The sequence below is a fragment of the Delphinapterus leucas genome, chromosome 1 (assembly GCF_059928025.1).
Source record: "Delphinapterus leucas isolate spDelLeu-1000000601 "Yukka" chromosome 1, BTC_Dleu_Yukka2, whole genome shotgun sequence".
NCBI classification, from domain to species: Eukaryota; Metazoa; Chordata; class Mammalia; order Artiodactyla; family Monodontidae; genus Delphinapterus; species Delphinapterus leucas.
In genome coordinates, this window is record NC_143129.1 from 64,343,024 (window position 1) to 64,358,022 (window position 14,999).

General features: G+C 43.3%; 1 protein-coding gene across 1 annotated transcript in view; it reads right to left on the reverse strand.

Annotated features, from left to right (window-relative positions):
* The window catches only part of FMO4 (flavin containing dimethylaniline monoxygenase 4), a 33,990-nt gene extending 20,816 nt beyond the window's left edge, over positions 1 to 13,174 (reverse strand). Inside the window, 3 exon segments of the mRNA XM_022560066.3 lie at positions 6,351 to 6,513; positions 7,142 to 7,330; positions 9,519 to 13,174. Of these exon segments, the coding sequence (XP_022415774.2) occupies positions 6,351 to 6,513; positions 7,142 to 7,330; positions 9,519 to 9,833 (667 nt within the window). The 5' untranslated portion in view covers positions 9,834 to 13,174.
* Between the last annotated feature and the right edge of the window lie 1,825 nt (positions 13,175 to 14,999).

Here is a 14,999-nt window from a genome sequence, read left to right on the forward strand (position 1 = left end):
AAGAAATAATTCCCAGGTTTGGGCTTCCAGGGTCCCTACAAAGTAATAATGGTCCAGCATTTGTGTCTCAAGTGATGAAGGGGATAACGGGCACTGTGGGCGGACTTTGCACTCAGCCTAGAGACCTCAGTTGTTGGGGAGAGTAGAAAGCTCCGATCAGACTTTGAAATGGGCCTTAGCCAAGCTATGTCCAGAAACTCAAGAAGACTGGATGAAGTTGCTTCCAGTTGCCCTGCTCCGCATGTGATTAGCCCCAAGGGATAAGTGAAAGTTAAGTGCATTTGAACTCATCTATGGTACAGCCACTACCCGAGCCCGAGAGAAGGGACGCCTTAACTTGAAATGGAACAACTCAAGTGTGCCCTCCAGGGAGGAGAAACTATGAAAGCTTTCATGGAATATGGTAACCAGGTGCTGCCTGCACCCACCAACCTGGCCCTCTACCCATTCTGGCAAGGAGACTGGGGACACCTAAAAACCTGGAAAACCAGCAGCCTGCAAGACCAGCTCAGTCCTAAGGGGAGCGGACCCCACTCGGTGACCCTAACCACCTACTCTGCCCTGACATTGCAGGGATCGCTCTGTGGGCACATCACCCTTGAGTGAAGAGGACCCTAAACGCTACCTCCGGAGAGACAACCTGGGGCCATGGACTCCCCCTGACTCATGCGAACCTCTCTCTGACCTGAAGCTTTTCTTCCAAAAAAACAACAAAGTGTGACCAGGGATACTTAGGCCACTGCAGTGAGCCTCCATATCAGGGCACGTTTGCCTACAGGCAAAAGACCTAGATACCTGCATTTTTAGGAAAATCTTGCTCTTGCTAATATTTGGACCATGCATCTTAAATTATCTGGTGTCCTTTGTCTCCAAAGGGTTAGATAAATGATGGTCGCTCAGCAATATGAACAGTTAGTGTTGAGGCCTGGTGACCATCAAACGCATCTAAAGGCATCTGGGAAGAAGTCTGGTCCTCTTCCGGGGGGTACAAAAGATGGACCTGCGCCCCCTAGCGCCCCTCAAGAATGAGGAGAAGGACAAAAGAGAGGAGGGGTTTGTCACCAGCAGAGCCTAGTCTGGGTAATAAGATAAAGTTTAACCTTTTTGTCTTTTCCTTTGTGCTTAGTCTAGTGTCACTTGCTCACAGGGTGCTGCGTGCAGAGGCCTCGCTTCTGGCCCTTCAGACCTGAGTTCCTAGTGTGAAATGGCTATGCTGATGCCTCAGCTCAGGGGAGTGTGCAGAAGTGCAGTACGTGACCCTCAGTTGAAGGTGGTGGCGGTGATGGGCTGTGTGCAGAGTCTCTGGGTCCAAACTTCGATCTGGAGTGTGAGCCTGTGCCTGTCTCTGCCCTCTCCCTGCTGACAGAACCCTGCAAAGCAGCCCCACCACGTCCTGGGGGTCGCCTGCTCTAGAGCCAGATCTCGCACCTGTCCACTCTCTGATCAAAGAATAAAGCTTTCCTCTGCTTCTGAACCAAATTTGACCTCTTGGCTCGAACAGCACCGGGCAGGAGGACCCTCATTGGGGACCAGCTCGAAAGGGTCGGTGGTAACAGCTTCAGCAATGAGAGGTGGCAGAGGAAATAAACAGCGATGGGGCCAGCCACCTTCAGACCCTGTGACCGGTGAAATGAAGCACTGACAATGAATCAGAAAGGGAGGTGCTGCACTTTAAAGGGTTCCTCAGCCTCTCACCCCAATACTTCAAGTACTTTTGCAATTTTAATGTAAAAAGATGAAACTGTCTCCTGGAACCTATCATTCTCCTACCAGACAGTCACTGATTCATTCATTTACTCAATAACATTTATTGAAGAGCTACTATATATAACACAATGTTTTAATAGGAGTCTTTGCCTGCTGAGGCCCCCAAAGCTGAAAACTAAATGCACTAAATATGGCAACAAATAGTTGCCACATTCCCGGGGAGGTGCTAAACCCACTAGGCAGAATTTGCAAAGAAGGTGTATGCAGACCGGTTTTGTGATCCTTTGCCTCTCACTTTCAGGGATTGAAGTCAAAGTGGCCAGAGGTTGGAAATTGGAGACTTTCAGGAAAGGATTTTAAAGTGCTGTTGCACTTTTTGTCTCCTTGACACGAAGCCATATTCGAGGGGCTTCTGGGAGACCCCTGTGAGACCTCGACCCTTGGAGTCTATGGAGTACAGAGACTGGTGTGTGACCCACGCTTGAAAGGCTGTGACTGGAACTGCCTGCAAGGGGTGGCTGCACCAGTAGCAAGTTTTTCATCTACTACTGCTGACAGTGTGGAATACATGTCTCATGTGGACCAGATGAAAGCCATGTAGGAGAGAGCCTGTCTGATGCCAATTTAAAGGGACTTTGCACAAGGTAGCCATCTGGACTGGCAATGAGACCTTAATAGATAGTCTATGGAAATGACCTGGGGAGGAGCTAGGGTTTAGGAACTTGTAAAGTGGCCAGTCTGAGAGTGCTTGGTCTGTAGCAACAGGGGCTGCACGGAACGATCCCTAGTCATGGGGAGTCTCTCTGGAGCAGAGCCTAGGAAAGCACCCCACAAAGCATGGATCTTAAACACCCCCAAGGCCTGAGAGAACTAGCACCTGGTTGGTGCCAGTGAAGAAAGACTTTTCCTGCCCCCTTACTTCTTCTTGTCCTTGCCCTGACTCCAATTCTGGAAGGGCCAGAGACTGCAGCTGGTGAGTGAAAGGTTTGGAGGAGGAACTGGCAGAGGAAGAGAGCAGCCAAGCGCACCATCTCTTCTCACTGCTGCTGTCAGCACAAAGCAGGAGCCGGCTGGGGGAGGGGAGAAGCTTCATCATTACAGGTAATTGCCAGTTTTTACTATTACACGAGACAGAACATTTCAGTTATAAAAATGAGAAGTTGGGGGACTTCCCTGGCAGTCCAGTGGTTAGGACTCTCTGCTTCCACTGCAGGGGACACGGGTTCCATCCCTGGTCAGGGAACTAAGATCCTACATGCTGCATGGCACGGCCAAACAAACAAAAAAGATGACAGAGGAGGACTTTTCATTATTTGAGAGTGAGCAGAAAAGCGGTGGGAATGGCCTGAAATTGCAACCAAGGGCAGGAGGACAAGCCCCACAGATGAGGCCTGCAGGGACATTACAAGAAAAAGTACAGTTGGTTAATAACTCTATATTACATGACCTGTACTTTCAACATTGTATAGCCCAAGGCACTGTTTCAGGTTTTAGGTTTAGGAGATGTGAGAATAAAAGGCAGTCTCTACCCTTAAAGAGTTCATCCTCGAGTGAGAAATAGGTAAACAGACAAGAGCTAACTAACGCTTATTCAGACCTTACTAGCAAGTCCTAGACATTCTTCTAAGGATTTTATACCTATTAATTAATTTAAACCTCACAACAACCCCATAGGGTGAACAGTATTATGATGCAATTTTACTGATGCTGAGAGTGGAGGCACAGAGAGGTTAAGCAACTTGCCCAAGGCCATATAGTAAGTAGCAGAGCCGGAAGGGAAGTCAGGTCATCTGACTCTGGGCTCAGCTGTCAAGCATGATACTATGCTGCCCCCCAGAACAGGAGGTGTTACGATGCCCTCAGTGGGGCATCAGCCTAGACTGAGCCAGGGAAGTCATCCTGGAGGAGGTGATTTTTTTTTTTTTCAAAGAATGACATTAGAAAGATGATTAGGAATTTGAAAAGTGAAGCCCTAAGAGGGTTTCAAGAAGGGGGAAGAACACGTGCCTCGAATGCATTAGAGAGTGGGGCTTCAACCTATTCACTGAGGTTTGGCTGGAGAGAAGCTTCCTGAGGGCTCAACCTTGGTTCATAGATTTTGTATGTACCTAACACAATGCTTTTCAAATAATAGGTTCTCCATAATTGCATATTTGAGCAGGGGACCCAAGAAAAAGTATGGAATGCATAGGTAGTTCTGAATCAATGATACGTCAATAATGCCTTGCCCCCTCCCCTACCCCAAAGGAATCTATTTGGTAAATCAAAACTACTAATTCAGAAAAAAAAACGGTCTGCTAGGAGGCACAGGGCCTAGTTTGCCTTGTCAGCAAATATCTCTGGAATAGTTTGCTATTGTGGTTTCTTCATCTTATACTTATTCCCCTACTGTTATGTGTTGAAAAATGCTTAGAAACTACCTTAGGAGAAGGAAGACCAGAAGCTTGAAGTCCATGCACAACGCTCACAGAGTTTAAGAACATTTGTTAATAATTGATCAAATATAATTAGGCATTTGCGACCACTAATCTGTAACTAATGATTACAACTGATGTGTGTTTAGAGAGTCACGTTTACACAACTTCTTGGTGTGGGAGAGAAAAGAATCAAGAGGGGTGACCTGCAGAACTGCACTTTGTGCCACCCATCCCGTGATTCCTGTATGGGCTCTGGAAGGATCCAGCACTCTGAGATGGAATGGCTGCTGAGGCTTATAACTGGGGTTATAACTTAACTAAGAGGGACAAATACTTCTTCGTCTGGGGGACGCATCTGCTTCTTAGGAAGCAGGTTCTTCCAAGCAATTCTCAGATGGTGGATAATAGCTTACTAAAGGTCATGATTCGTAACAGTAGTAGCTATTGTTTATAGAGTGCTTACTGTGTGCTCTGTACTATACTAAGTATTTTACATGGATGATCTCATTTAATCCTCATCACTACTCTGAGATGGGAACTTATATTTCCACTTTGCTGAGGCTTAGAGAGGTTATGTTCATCCAAGATTAAGCAACTAGCACAGGGTCTGGATCCAGAGCTTTGTTCATAACCATTATGCTAAATGCTACTTATCCAGGGCTATTGCCTGCAGGGAACTGTAGCAGACCAGAACTTCCTGGAAAGTTTACATCGTATCCATTCACCAAGATACCTCACTCTGGAAACACAGAGGAAATTGGGATTATCTGTCCTGCTGTCCCCCGTAACAGATTCTTCTAAAGTCTGGTCATAAACCAAGACCCCCTCAGGGGGAGCCTCTAAAATCTACGTGTGTGGGTTTCTTCCTTCTCCAATATCTGGGTTTTAGGGCAAAAGAAAGGGGCACCTCAATATTTCTACTACAATTATTCCTCCCCCACCTCCCTGAGGTCATTAAAGTATGTAGAAATGTCTGCTCTCAAGATGATCCAAAACTATGTTGCTACTCTAGTTTATGTTTAGCCAGTCTCTTTCCTTGGGCCCACTTCTGCCAGTCTGGACACTTCATACTGCCACAAAGATCATCACCTCTCAGCCCCTGATTGCTGTTTTGCAGCAGTGTTCTTTAGTTATAGTCGCAGTGGGACTGAAGGTAGTTAGGAGTAAAGGATTAGCCACCTTAAACCTGACAAGACACTTAATTCCAAAAGCATCTCTTATTTGACACTTGTGACACATTTCCTCATAGAAACATTGTTACAGAGGCAGTTATATATTCCTTTGGTACTATGTGATTATGTGTTTAGCCCATAGACTAGCAGCAAGCCTGAAGCTGACCCACCATTTACAATATTGCTTCTTTGTAAAATTATGTACTGAATTCTCCCTTGGTCCCTAACACATTTTGAAAATAGAATAGTTTGTTAATTTGAGATTATGTTTTAAGATTTATATTTCATTTTTTATTGTCTAAGGTTTGCAGACTTTCTTCTTCACATCTTCGTTTCTTAAAGGTTCTTTTAATTCCTAAAAGAAGTTTCAAAACTTCATACTCAATTGCCTTTAGGGCCACTTATGAGTAACGGAAGAAGAGTAGCTTCACTACATTTTAGTAATCCTCACTTGACTTCAAAAGATGGAGATTTGCTAATTGTGAGTATATTAAAAAGAATGTGCCATTGGATCAAAAGCATTTCCAAAGGGGAATTTCTAAAACTCCTTTGTGTGGATAGCCCTGCTTTAAGAGGTGGATGGATTCTTATTGTGATGACTATTTTGAAGGGTGACAATATTTCTTTGTATGTATAATTTCTGGTCTAGTTCTTAAAAAAAATTCTGTCAAGTTTCCTTGTATTTTCACTTCCTTTAAGTTCTTGAATTACAGGTCACTCCTGATTCAAATGACCTGTAATTTAATGACGAAATTCAAAGCCTATTTTTTTTCATGACCAATCTGATAGTTTTGAGCCTTCTGTGATCACTGAGCTTGAATCAGACAGGCATGATAAAACTTAAATGATAACATCAGCATTTATATTAATAAGTAAATAATAAAATCTGACACCTCTATAGTGTTTTATAACTTTCAAAGTTATTTTGTACATATTATTTCTGAGGGTAAACATAAAGTTGTCTATAATCACGAGGAAGTATTTCCAATTACAAATCAGTAACTTCTAGAAGAACCCAGAAGAGTAGGCTTGGTTTCAGGCAGAAATGACTCACCAGGAAATGACTCCAAAGGTAAACGGGGATTCAGGAAGTGTCCAGTGCAAACCATGACAGCATCAAAGATAGCTCTGTCCAGCTCCCCCTCTGTCTCTGTGACAACATCCCACTGACCAGTTTCGGAGAAGTCAGGACGCTTTGTTACGCTGCACACTGTGGTCTGAAAGCAAAAGACAAACACTCGCTTTCCATCAGTCATCTTGGGACCTCATACAATGACCCTATGGTAACCATGTCTGTTATTTCAAGTGGGCCAAGTCAGTCCCACGATAGGAGGTCTGTTAACATTGGCTTATCTTTTCCCTAGAGAAGTTAAATAACTTGTGCAAAGTCTCAAAAGTGGTCATATAGATTAGGACCCAAAACATCTGAATGCCTTCACTGCAAGGAAGAAACATTCAGTTTTTATTCCTGGTGAGAAGGAGATGAATTAAAACACCGAATGTTGAAAAAATTTAGGAAAATGAGTTTTGACCCATTATAATATCTGTGGTTCAGACTTCTAGTCATTTCTTCCCAATGGGTTTCATGAACAAAATCCATTTTTCCTTTCCTCTCAAAAACATTCTAAATTTTATCCTGAATGAGAGTCTGAATTTAGAGGAAGAACCAGGAAATTCAGTATTTTAGTGACTTATTTGAGTAAAACATGACCAGCAGGATTATTATCTGCCTTATTCATATAGAGAGAAAGTCAGGAAGAAGTTTACTTAAGTATCCCATTTCCATCAGATTGGTGAATGGGCCAGCCCCTACTCATTAACCTTCCATAACCCAAGGTATCTTACTCTAAACCGAATGTATTTCAGAAGGTCAAAGTGCTCAGCAAACTCTTGGAGGTAGTCCCAAAATTTTTCTTGCTTCATGAAATTGGGATAATCTTCTTGGAAGGGGAAGTCGCTGTAACATGACATTTCTTTGCAGACGTTTGTCACTAATGACTTGTAGACCCTGGTCATCCCATCTTTAGAAGTTTCCTGTGGTGAAAGCACAGTTAGCTTGATGGGGTGGTGGGGGGATAGGAGGAAGAGAACAGAGATCATCAGCAGTTAGCGTTCCACTTGTAATTCCAAAGAGTTCCTGGAAAAGTTAGCATTGGGTCTCCATGCTATAGTTATCAGAAATCATTGGTGGGGTTGGAATTGTTAAATATGATATCTTTCTCAATCTACAAAGAAGCTAACAACATTTAATAGGGCTCTCCAAGAATGGCACTGCCCTTAAAATATTCCATGAACACAGGCCCACGGTCTATCTTGCTTATCTTCTCCTTCTTCCCTTGCCATGATTATTCCGTCCACTCATGCTCTGCACCTCTTCCTCTTGCCTTTGTTTAAGGAACTCCTCACTAATTTTTCTATTTATTGTCTATGGATATTTTCAACCGCTCTCTTTTTATTGGCTCCTTCCCATCCACACTTAAAATACTGAAGACTCAAATTTTCAAAACAAAACAAAACTCCCTTTCAACCTGTATCCCCTTCCAGCCTTGTCTCTCTCTGTCTTATCTCAGTCGTCATGAAAGAATCATCACATACTGGCAGCCTGTGTTTTCTCCTGGACTTCTCAACTTGTTGTCTTGTCTCGATCTCTGTCACTCAAAAACAAAACAACAAAACAAAAAGATCTATATTAAAGGCACCGGTGAACTTCTCGTGGCCGAAGTTTTCTTCTTCAAGTCTCTTCCTTCACCATCATGTTCTCTAAGAAGCCTTCCATGACCCAACAGATCTTCACAAGGTAGCTATTGCGCCCTGCCCCAGCACACTGTACTTTGAGCACAGAACCAATCACACTGCATTGTAGTGATCTGTTTACTGTTTCTGTTCCCCACCAGACAGTAAGGAGGGCTGGGTCCTTGTCCATCTTGTTTCCCATAGGTCCTGGTAGAGGGACAACACGAGTACTTGTTGAATGGATGAAAATGAATACTACAATTGCATTTTTGAAAAAAAAAAAAGTATTTGTATGACTGGAAAAAATTACATCAAAATTTTGTTAGTGCTGACTCATGAGAATTGATATTATATTTAGTTTGTATTTTTCTTTTGTTTAACTCAGTACTGTTTTCTAAAATTAATCTATATCACTTTACAATAGGAGAAGGAAACCAAACCAACCATGGGGTAAAACAGCAGACCTAATACTTTCTTCCACATTGACATTTGGTGGCTTGAAGAGGCCCATAGTACACCAGAAAAAATTATTTTCCCCCAGTATGCTATAATCCTAGGGTTGTGATCATTTACATGTGTTTGCTTATTCTGTTTTCTTCACCATCCATCAAAGACTGGCAAATGCTGCCTACTCCAAGAAGGCTTCCCTCATTCATATCAGTTTGAAGCACCCTCCCCAACCTTGAGCTCCCACTAAAGGCTGCTCTTCTCTCCCCAACCAAAGCATTTAGTACTTGGGCCTCCCGTCTTCTGACACCTTATACCCTACCACTGAGGCAGGTCCCTTTATTCCCTCTGAAGGCCCTGCTATTCCCAGTAACCAGGACCAATTTTGGCCAGAGGCAGGGGGTATTTAGTCATTTCCAGCCCCAATTCCTGATGCTCAAGTCACCTAATAGCTGGCCTAGCCTTGAGCATACCCCACTAGGCTGCATATTACACTCCTAAGAAGGGTGGATTAGTGCCTGTGTTCTTTTTCTTCTGATAATGTGAAAAATACCCCCTAGACCTTTCAAGGTCTGGATTCTTGCCTCACCCTTGCCAATTCTCTTCCCAAAGACCTGAACAATGCCTGGGGGCTGGGGCTCCACTCCCTGATGCCAACTTCTGTCCTTCCTAAAGTGTCACCTGCTCCATATTCACCAATGCCATTCAGCTACCCAATGTGACACGCTGCTACTTTGTCTTACAATGTCCTTGCTCCAGAAATCATCGTAACTTCCAATACTATGTTTGTGTATTAGACTTAACTCTTTCTTCCTCTCTCCTCCAACTGTCTCTTGTCCCTACCCTGCCAGTTGTCCAAGTTCATCACCTATCAGACTGCATCCTGCCTGGGGTCAGCACAACACCATAACAAACTTGTGTTGCTGCCGTGAGCTGCTCCCGTAATGATCACCAAGGTAGGCTAAAGCGACCATGCCTCGGCAGGGACAAAGCAAACGGCCAGATTATGATTGGTGGAAGTGGGAGGGTATGAACTACGCACAGTAAACTTCCACAGTCCCCCGATGTCATTACTTCTTTCAAAGCAGGTAGGCTCCAGGTCTTCATCTAAGCAGCATTTGATGGAGGACAGGCCACTCACACCAGCTCCAATCACTGCAACTCGCTTGGCCATGGTGTGTTCTGTATGAGATAGGTTGAGCAGAGCATCTTTATATGACAAAGCTAGAAGGGAACCCTTGTCATAGAAGTCAACTTTTACAGTGATCCTTTCATCTTTGAGCTGAGGCAGAATCACATGTTGTTTAAAGATGAGGGCTCTGAAATCATACTGGTTTGGTTTGAATCCTCGCTTCATTTATTTACAGTATGACCTTAGGCTAGTTGTTTATCCTCTCTGTGCCTCAGTTTTCTCAGCACAATGGGAGTGGAAATAATAATACCAATTTAAAATATTTGTTATGAAATTAAATGACTGAGATATGTTGGAAGGGTGATAGAAGTGTGTCTGCTACATAGTAAGTGCTCAATTAAATTTTGCTCTTATTTTTAGCTAGTGTAGCCAGGACCTTGATCCCCTTAAGACTTTAGATCCTCTCAGTATTAAAAGGACTCTTTGCTAACACCTAGTCCCTCTGAAATGCTAGGAATTGCAACAAGCAAAAATGTTAGTTTTTATTCAAAGCGTCTAAAGTTCTAAAGAATAGCTAGTCATGGACCATGTCCTGCCAGCAAAAGAGATATTACATGCATTTAGGGGAGGTTCTTAACTTTGCACAGAGAAAGGTTGACTCACTATAATACAGAACTGTGGTCATATGGTCATATGGAAATGGGGATGCCGTGTTGTCAGGAAAGATTTGAGGAAGTGTGAGTGTGTCATGGGGATTTATAACCAGTTTTTCTTGATTTTATGTTTTGGGCTTCTGCAAACATCAACATAGCTTTTGCTTTGATCAGATGGGCTAACCACCGAGTTGATTTCAGCAAATCAGGTTTATGTCACATGGAAGACTTTGAAGTGTCAGGTGTCCTCACTCAAGTGCTGCCTTTCCCTCAACCCTCGTGGCCAGTCTGAGAAACACACAAAGAGTAGCTGAGACCTCAAAGTATTTGCTTTATAAAATATACTTAACTGATTTGACTTTGCCTATGAAGACATGGTACTTTTTGAGGAGAGATCTTGCTGTATAACTCTTATGTGACCTTTGTAGTGTCATGACACTTACCATAGTGGTGTTTGCCTTGAGGAACCTAGGGAGAACATATTTATTGAGCCCTGAATACCAGTAAATGGGAAAACATATAGCATCATCACTGAACACGACTTAAGGCCACTCTGCTAATAAGAGGTTGAGTCTGGAGAGACTTAGGGTATCTGAGTATGAGCCTGGATGTGCACATCTCATTGGTCTGAGAGCCTGAAGTGTCCTGTGATTCCTGCTCCTAAGCCTTTTCCCTCACCTGAGCTCAGGTTTGCTGCCACACCTTCTGGTTGGGCTTGGGGGATTTTGTCCTTTTGGTTTTGTAGTTTGCCTCCTAGCCAGATCAGAACCCCCAGGCACAAAACCAAAGTGAAGTTACTGACTTTACAGAGGGCAGAAGAAGACTGCTGAGCCCTTGGACCCTTCGGACTCACCTGGTTCCAGAGGAGGATCTAGGCAGGGACTTGCAACAAGGATCAGAGGGATTTCTCAGAGCTGCCTGTTTCCAAATCTTACCTGCCACCCTACCCTTTGTAAGGTTGAGACCTTCACGCCTGGCTTCATTATTTATAGCAAAATTTACACTTTTCCCCCTGAAACTTTTTGTTTATTTAGAAGTCTCTTTTGATTTGGAAGAGTTGGGCAGGCTGCAATAAGAATGGACTTTGGAGGCAGCAGAACTGGGTTTGAACTCTGTCTCTGCCACTGACTAGGCATGTGACCCCAAACAACCCACTTACACACCTTAAGATTTACTGTTTGCAAATAAGAAAAATAGCCATATTGAAGGATTGTTTGGGTCTTAAACAGTGATAATAATTACACAGAGCTGCCTAGCACCAAATATTTACTCAGCATTCATTTCCCACCTCCCTAACTGACTCCCTCCTTTCCTCTCTTCCCGGAAAAGACAGCTCATGCAGATAAAATTTATCAACAAGTTTGGAAACATATAGGCAAACATACCTATGACTTCCTTTGGATTGAGTAAAAGGTTTAGGTGGCTTTTAATCAGAAATAAATGGCCTCCACCAATAAGAACATTTAAACCTCCAGGGCACTAGGTAGAGGTCTGGAATTGGCAGATCCCTCTGTGCTGTGTTTTTGCAATAATAATATGAAAGAAATAGTTGTTAATTGATTGGTTAAAATGCAAAATGTGCTGCAGTGAATAGACTGGCAGCAAATTAATTCACTCAACAGATGCACCCTGTGTACCTCTAAGGGCAGATACTGAGCCAAGCGTGGGGATCCCCAAGATGATTAAGAGCCAGTGACTTAAATAATAGTAATAAATATAGACCCAGTGACTGTCCACAGGAAGATGCCACTATATGGAGAGAGGCTGACACACATGATATCATGTGGTACGTCCTGTAATAGCAGTGTGCTCTGGGTACAAATGCTTGCAGACACTCTTGGGCTGCTTAGCTATGCCTGGAGACCTAGTTAGAGACACATAGTAGGCTGTATTTTTCCTGGGAAAAAACACCTTGTCCTTTACAGACTGATTTAGAGACTGTTTAAGTGCCAAATAATTGGTGTCCAAAGTAGATGTGAATTGAAAGGCAGGAGAGAAGACTGCAGGCTTGAAGGGGCGGGAGGACATAAGGTGTGTTAAGCTCTTTGTAAACTGTAAAGTGGGCTATAAACATAAGGTCCATTGTAGGTCAAAAGGTTGCTGACATTTAGTTCCTTAATCGAAAGAAGCTCTAAACTACTGAACTGGACTTTTTTTTTTTTTTTTTTTTTTTGCATTACGTGGGCCTCTCACCGTTGTGGCCTCTCCCATTGCGGAGCACAGGATCCGGACGCACAGGCTCAGCGGCCATGGCTCACGGGCCCAGCCGCTCCGCGGCATGTGGGATCCTCCCGACCGGGGCACGAACCCGTGTCCCCCGCATCGGCAGGCGGACTCTCAACCACTGCGCCACCAGGGAAGCCCTGAACTGGACTTTTGAACAACATGAAAACCCCATCCCATACCTGACAGACCAGAAAATGCAGGAATCATTTTTGAGACGTGGAAAGACTTGGATGATTAGCAAATTATGTAGCTGATTATGATTTATATTAGTTTGGACTTGGATCTATTTATATTTCTTATTATCACTCTACCAGTGCTCTTCCTTTGCTACAGTATTTCCTAACATAGCACTTGTGGAGTATTTTGTGTTTCCCAATGCCTCACAATTCCATCTCATCCAAAAGATGAAATCAGAAGTGAGCCTGGAATCACAGACAGTCCCATGATTCTGTTATTCTCACCCACACCTTCCTTCAGGGTGGTTTCCCCCTACAACATAACTTTGTTTCCTTAGCACGTTCCTTTGCTTCCTGGTTTTCTCTAATTCTGCTGCTTTAACCCTAATCAAGAGGCTCTCGAAGGACAAGATCACATTCATTTTTAAGGAGTGTACTCACCAAGGAAAGTATTCATCCTCTGTGAAAGCAGCTTCTGGAAACATTTCCCCATTAAAAAAAAAAAAAATCCAGGACACTTACCTTGTTGGCATAGAGCAGATATTTTGACAAATTATTTCTCACAGCCCAAAGCCAAAGACAGTGTTTGTCTTAAAAAAAAAATTCCAAACACAAACTCCTTGTTCTAAAAGAAAAATAAAAAACTAATGCTGACTTTAATCAAAGTACTCTCGGTTTAAAACAAAAACCATCCGTTTTTCCTGTCATGCTAGTGACAGCAGAAAGTATACTCACCGAGGAAAAAAAAGTTGTGTAGGGCACCAGCTTGATACTTCCGTGTTCTCGAAGGAGGGCTAAATGACGAGTTAGAATAAAGCCTTCAGATTCGAAGGCCACAAACGACTTCTGCCCCTTTCCCCACCCTCCTAAACGTCACAGTTCCGACGGAGCCCTAAACTTAAAGGGGAGCACGTGGTAAGCGACTGCTCTTCTCATTGTAGCCTTTAGAGGGCGCCAAGTCACTCCAAACCACAATCCCCAGTGAAACAGACATTCTACGTACTAAATTCTGACTCTTGAATTAGTCCCTTGAGCCATCATAGGAACTGTCCATAGGAGAAAGTCAATTAGGTGACTATCACGTCATCAAGTTCTCCCAAGTCTAGAGTTCCTTAACCCCAGAAGTGTGATTTCAAAATTCAGAACTTACAAGGAATTTAAGCTGTTTCATCCTTTTGGAAAGGGTTAGCAGAGGGAGCTGGTAAAACCTGTTTGAAAACCTGTTTGAAAAAGCGTAAAATTGGTTTTAGGCATTAGCCTAGGGCTAATATCTAAGAAGAGGAATAATTACAGAAGTAAGCACTGGGAATAATAATAATAGGCAACATCTTTTTTTTTTTTTTCTTCTCCATTGAGTGCTTGGAAACAAGCATAAAATACCATCTTAAGCTCATTAAACAGTTTCCAGACCAGGACATCAAATGCAGATGCCCACAGGGGTCAGGAAGGTAACCAAATGAGGGAAGAGGGCCGAGATAAGATCTGACTGGAAAGCACATCCCCCACCTATTAGGTTCAGCTAAATGGTGTAATTTGAGAGCATAAGCCCCAAATTGCAAGGTTTTAGGTTCCTTTCAATAGAAACTGCAAATTCAGATTTTTATATAAAATCTTCTATTGGCAACAAATTAATTTTTCTTTTGAAAAATATTAAGCCCACAGAAAAGTTGAAAGAACAATTTTATTAATGCACACTAATGTATCCTTCACCCATTTCATCAACTAGCAACCACTTGACACATTGAAATTTTCTTCCCCCTCTCTTTCTTTCTCCACACGTACAGAAACACACACACACACACACACACCTGTACACACACATCTGAAAGTAGTCTTCAAACATCAGGATGCCATCAGGATATTTCAGCACATATTTCACAAGAGTAAGGGCATTCTCCCTTTCTATACTAAGAAAGTATAAATTCAATAACATCATCCAACATACAGTCCAGATTTCTCCAGTTGTCCCCAAAATGTTCTTATCTAGTGGTGTACTGGAGCTGGCTTGCAGAGTGAGAATATGCATCTCTTCCAAGTTCAGTGATAGCTTGGCATTACACACAGTAATGCTCTACACAATAGCTTGACATTGTTCATGGTGGGGGTATTTACATCATGGAAACTGGCAAACACTACAAATCTGTGATCTCCCCACACCCCCAGCCATTTTTTTTTTTTTTTTTGCGGTACGCGGGCCTCTCACTGTTGTGGCCTCTCCCATTGCAGAGCACAGGCTCCGGACGCGCAGGCTCAGCGGCCATGGCTCACGGGCCCAGCCGCTCTGCGGCATGTGGGATCTTCCCGGACCGGGGCACGAACCCATGTCCCCTGCATCG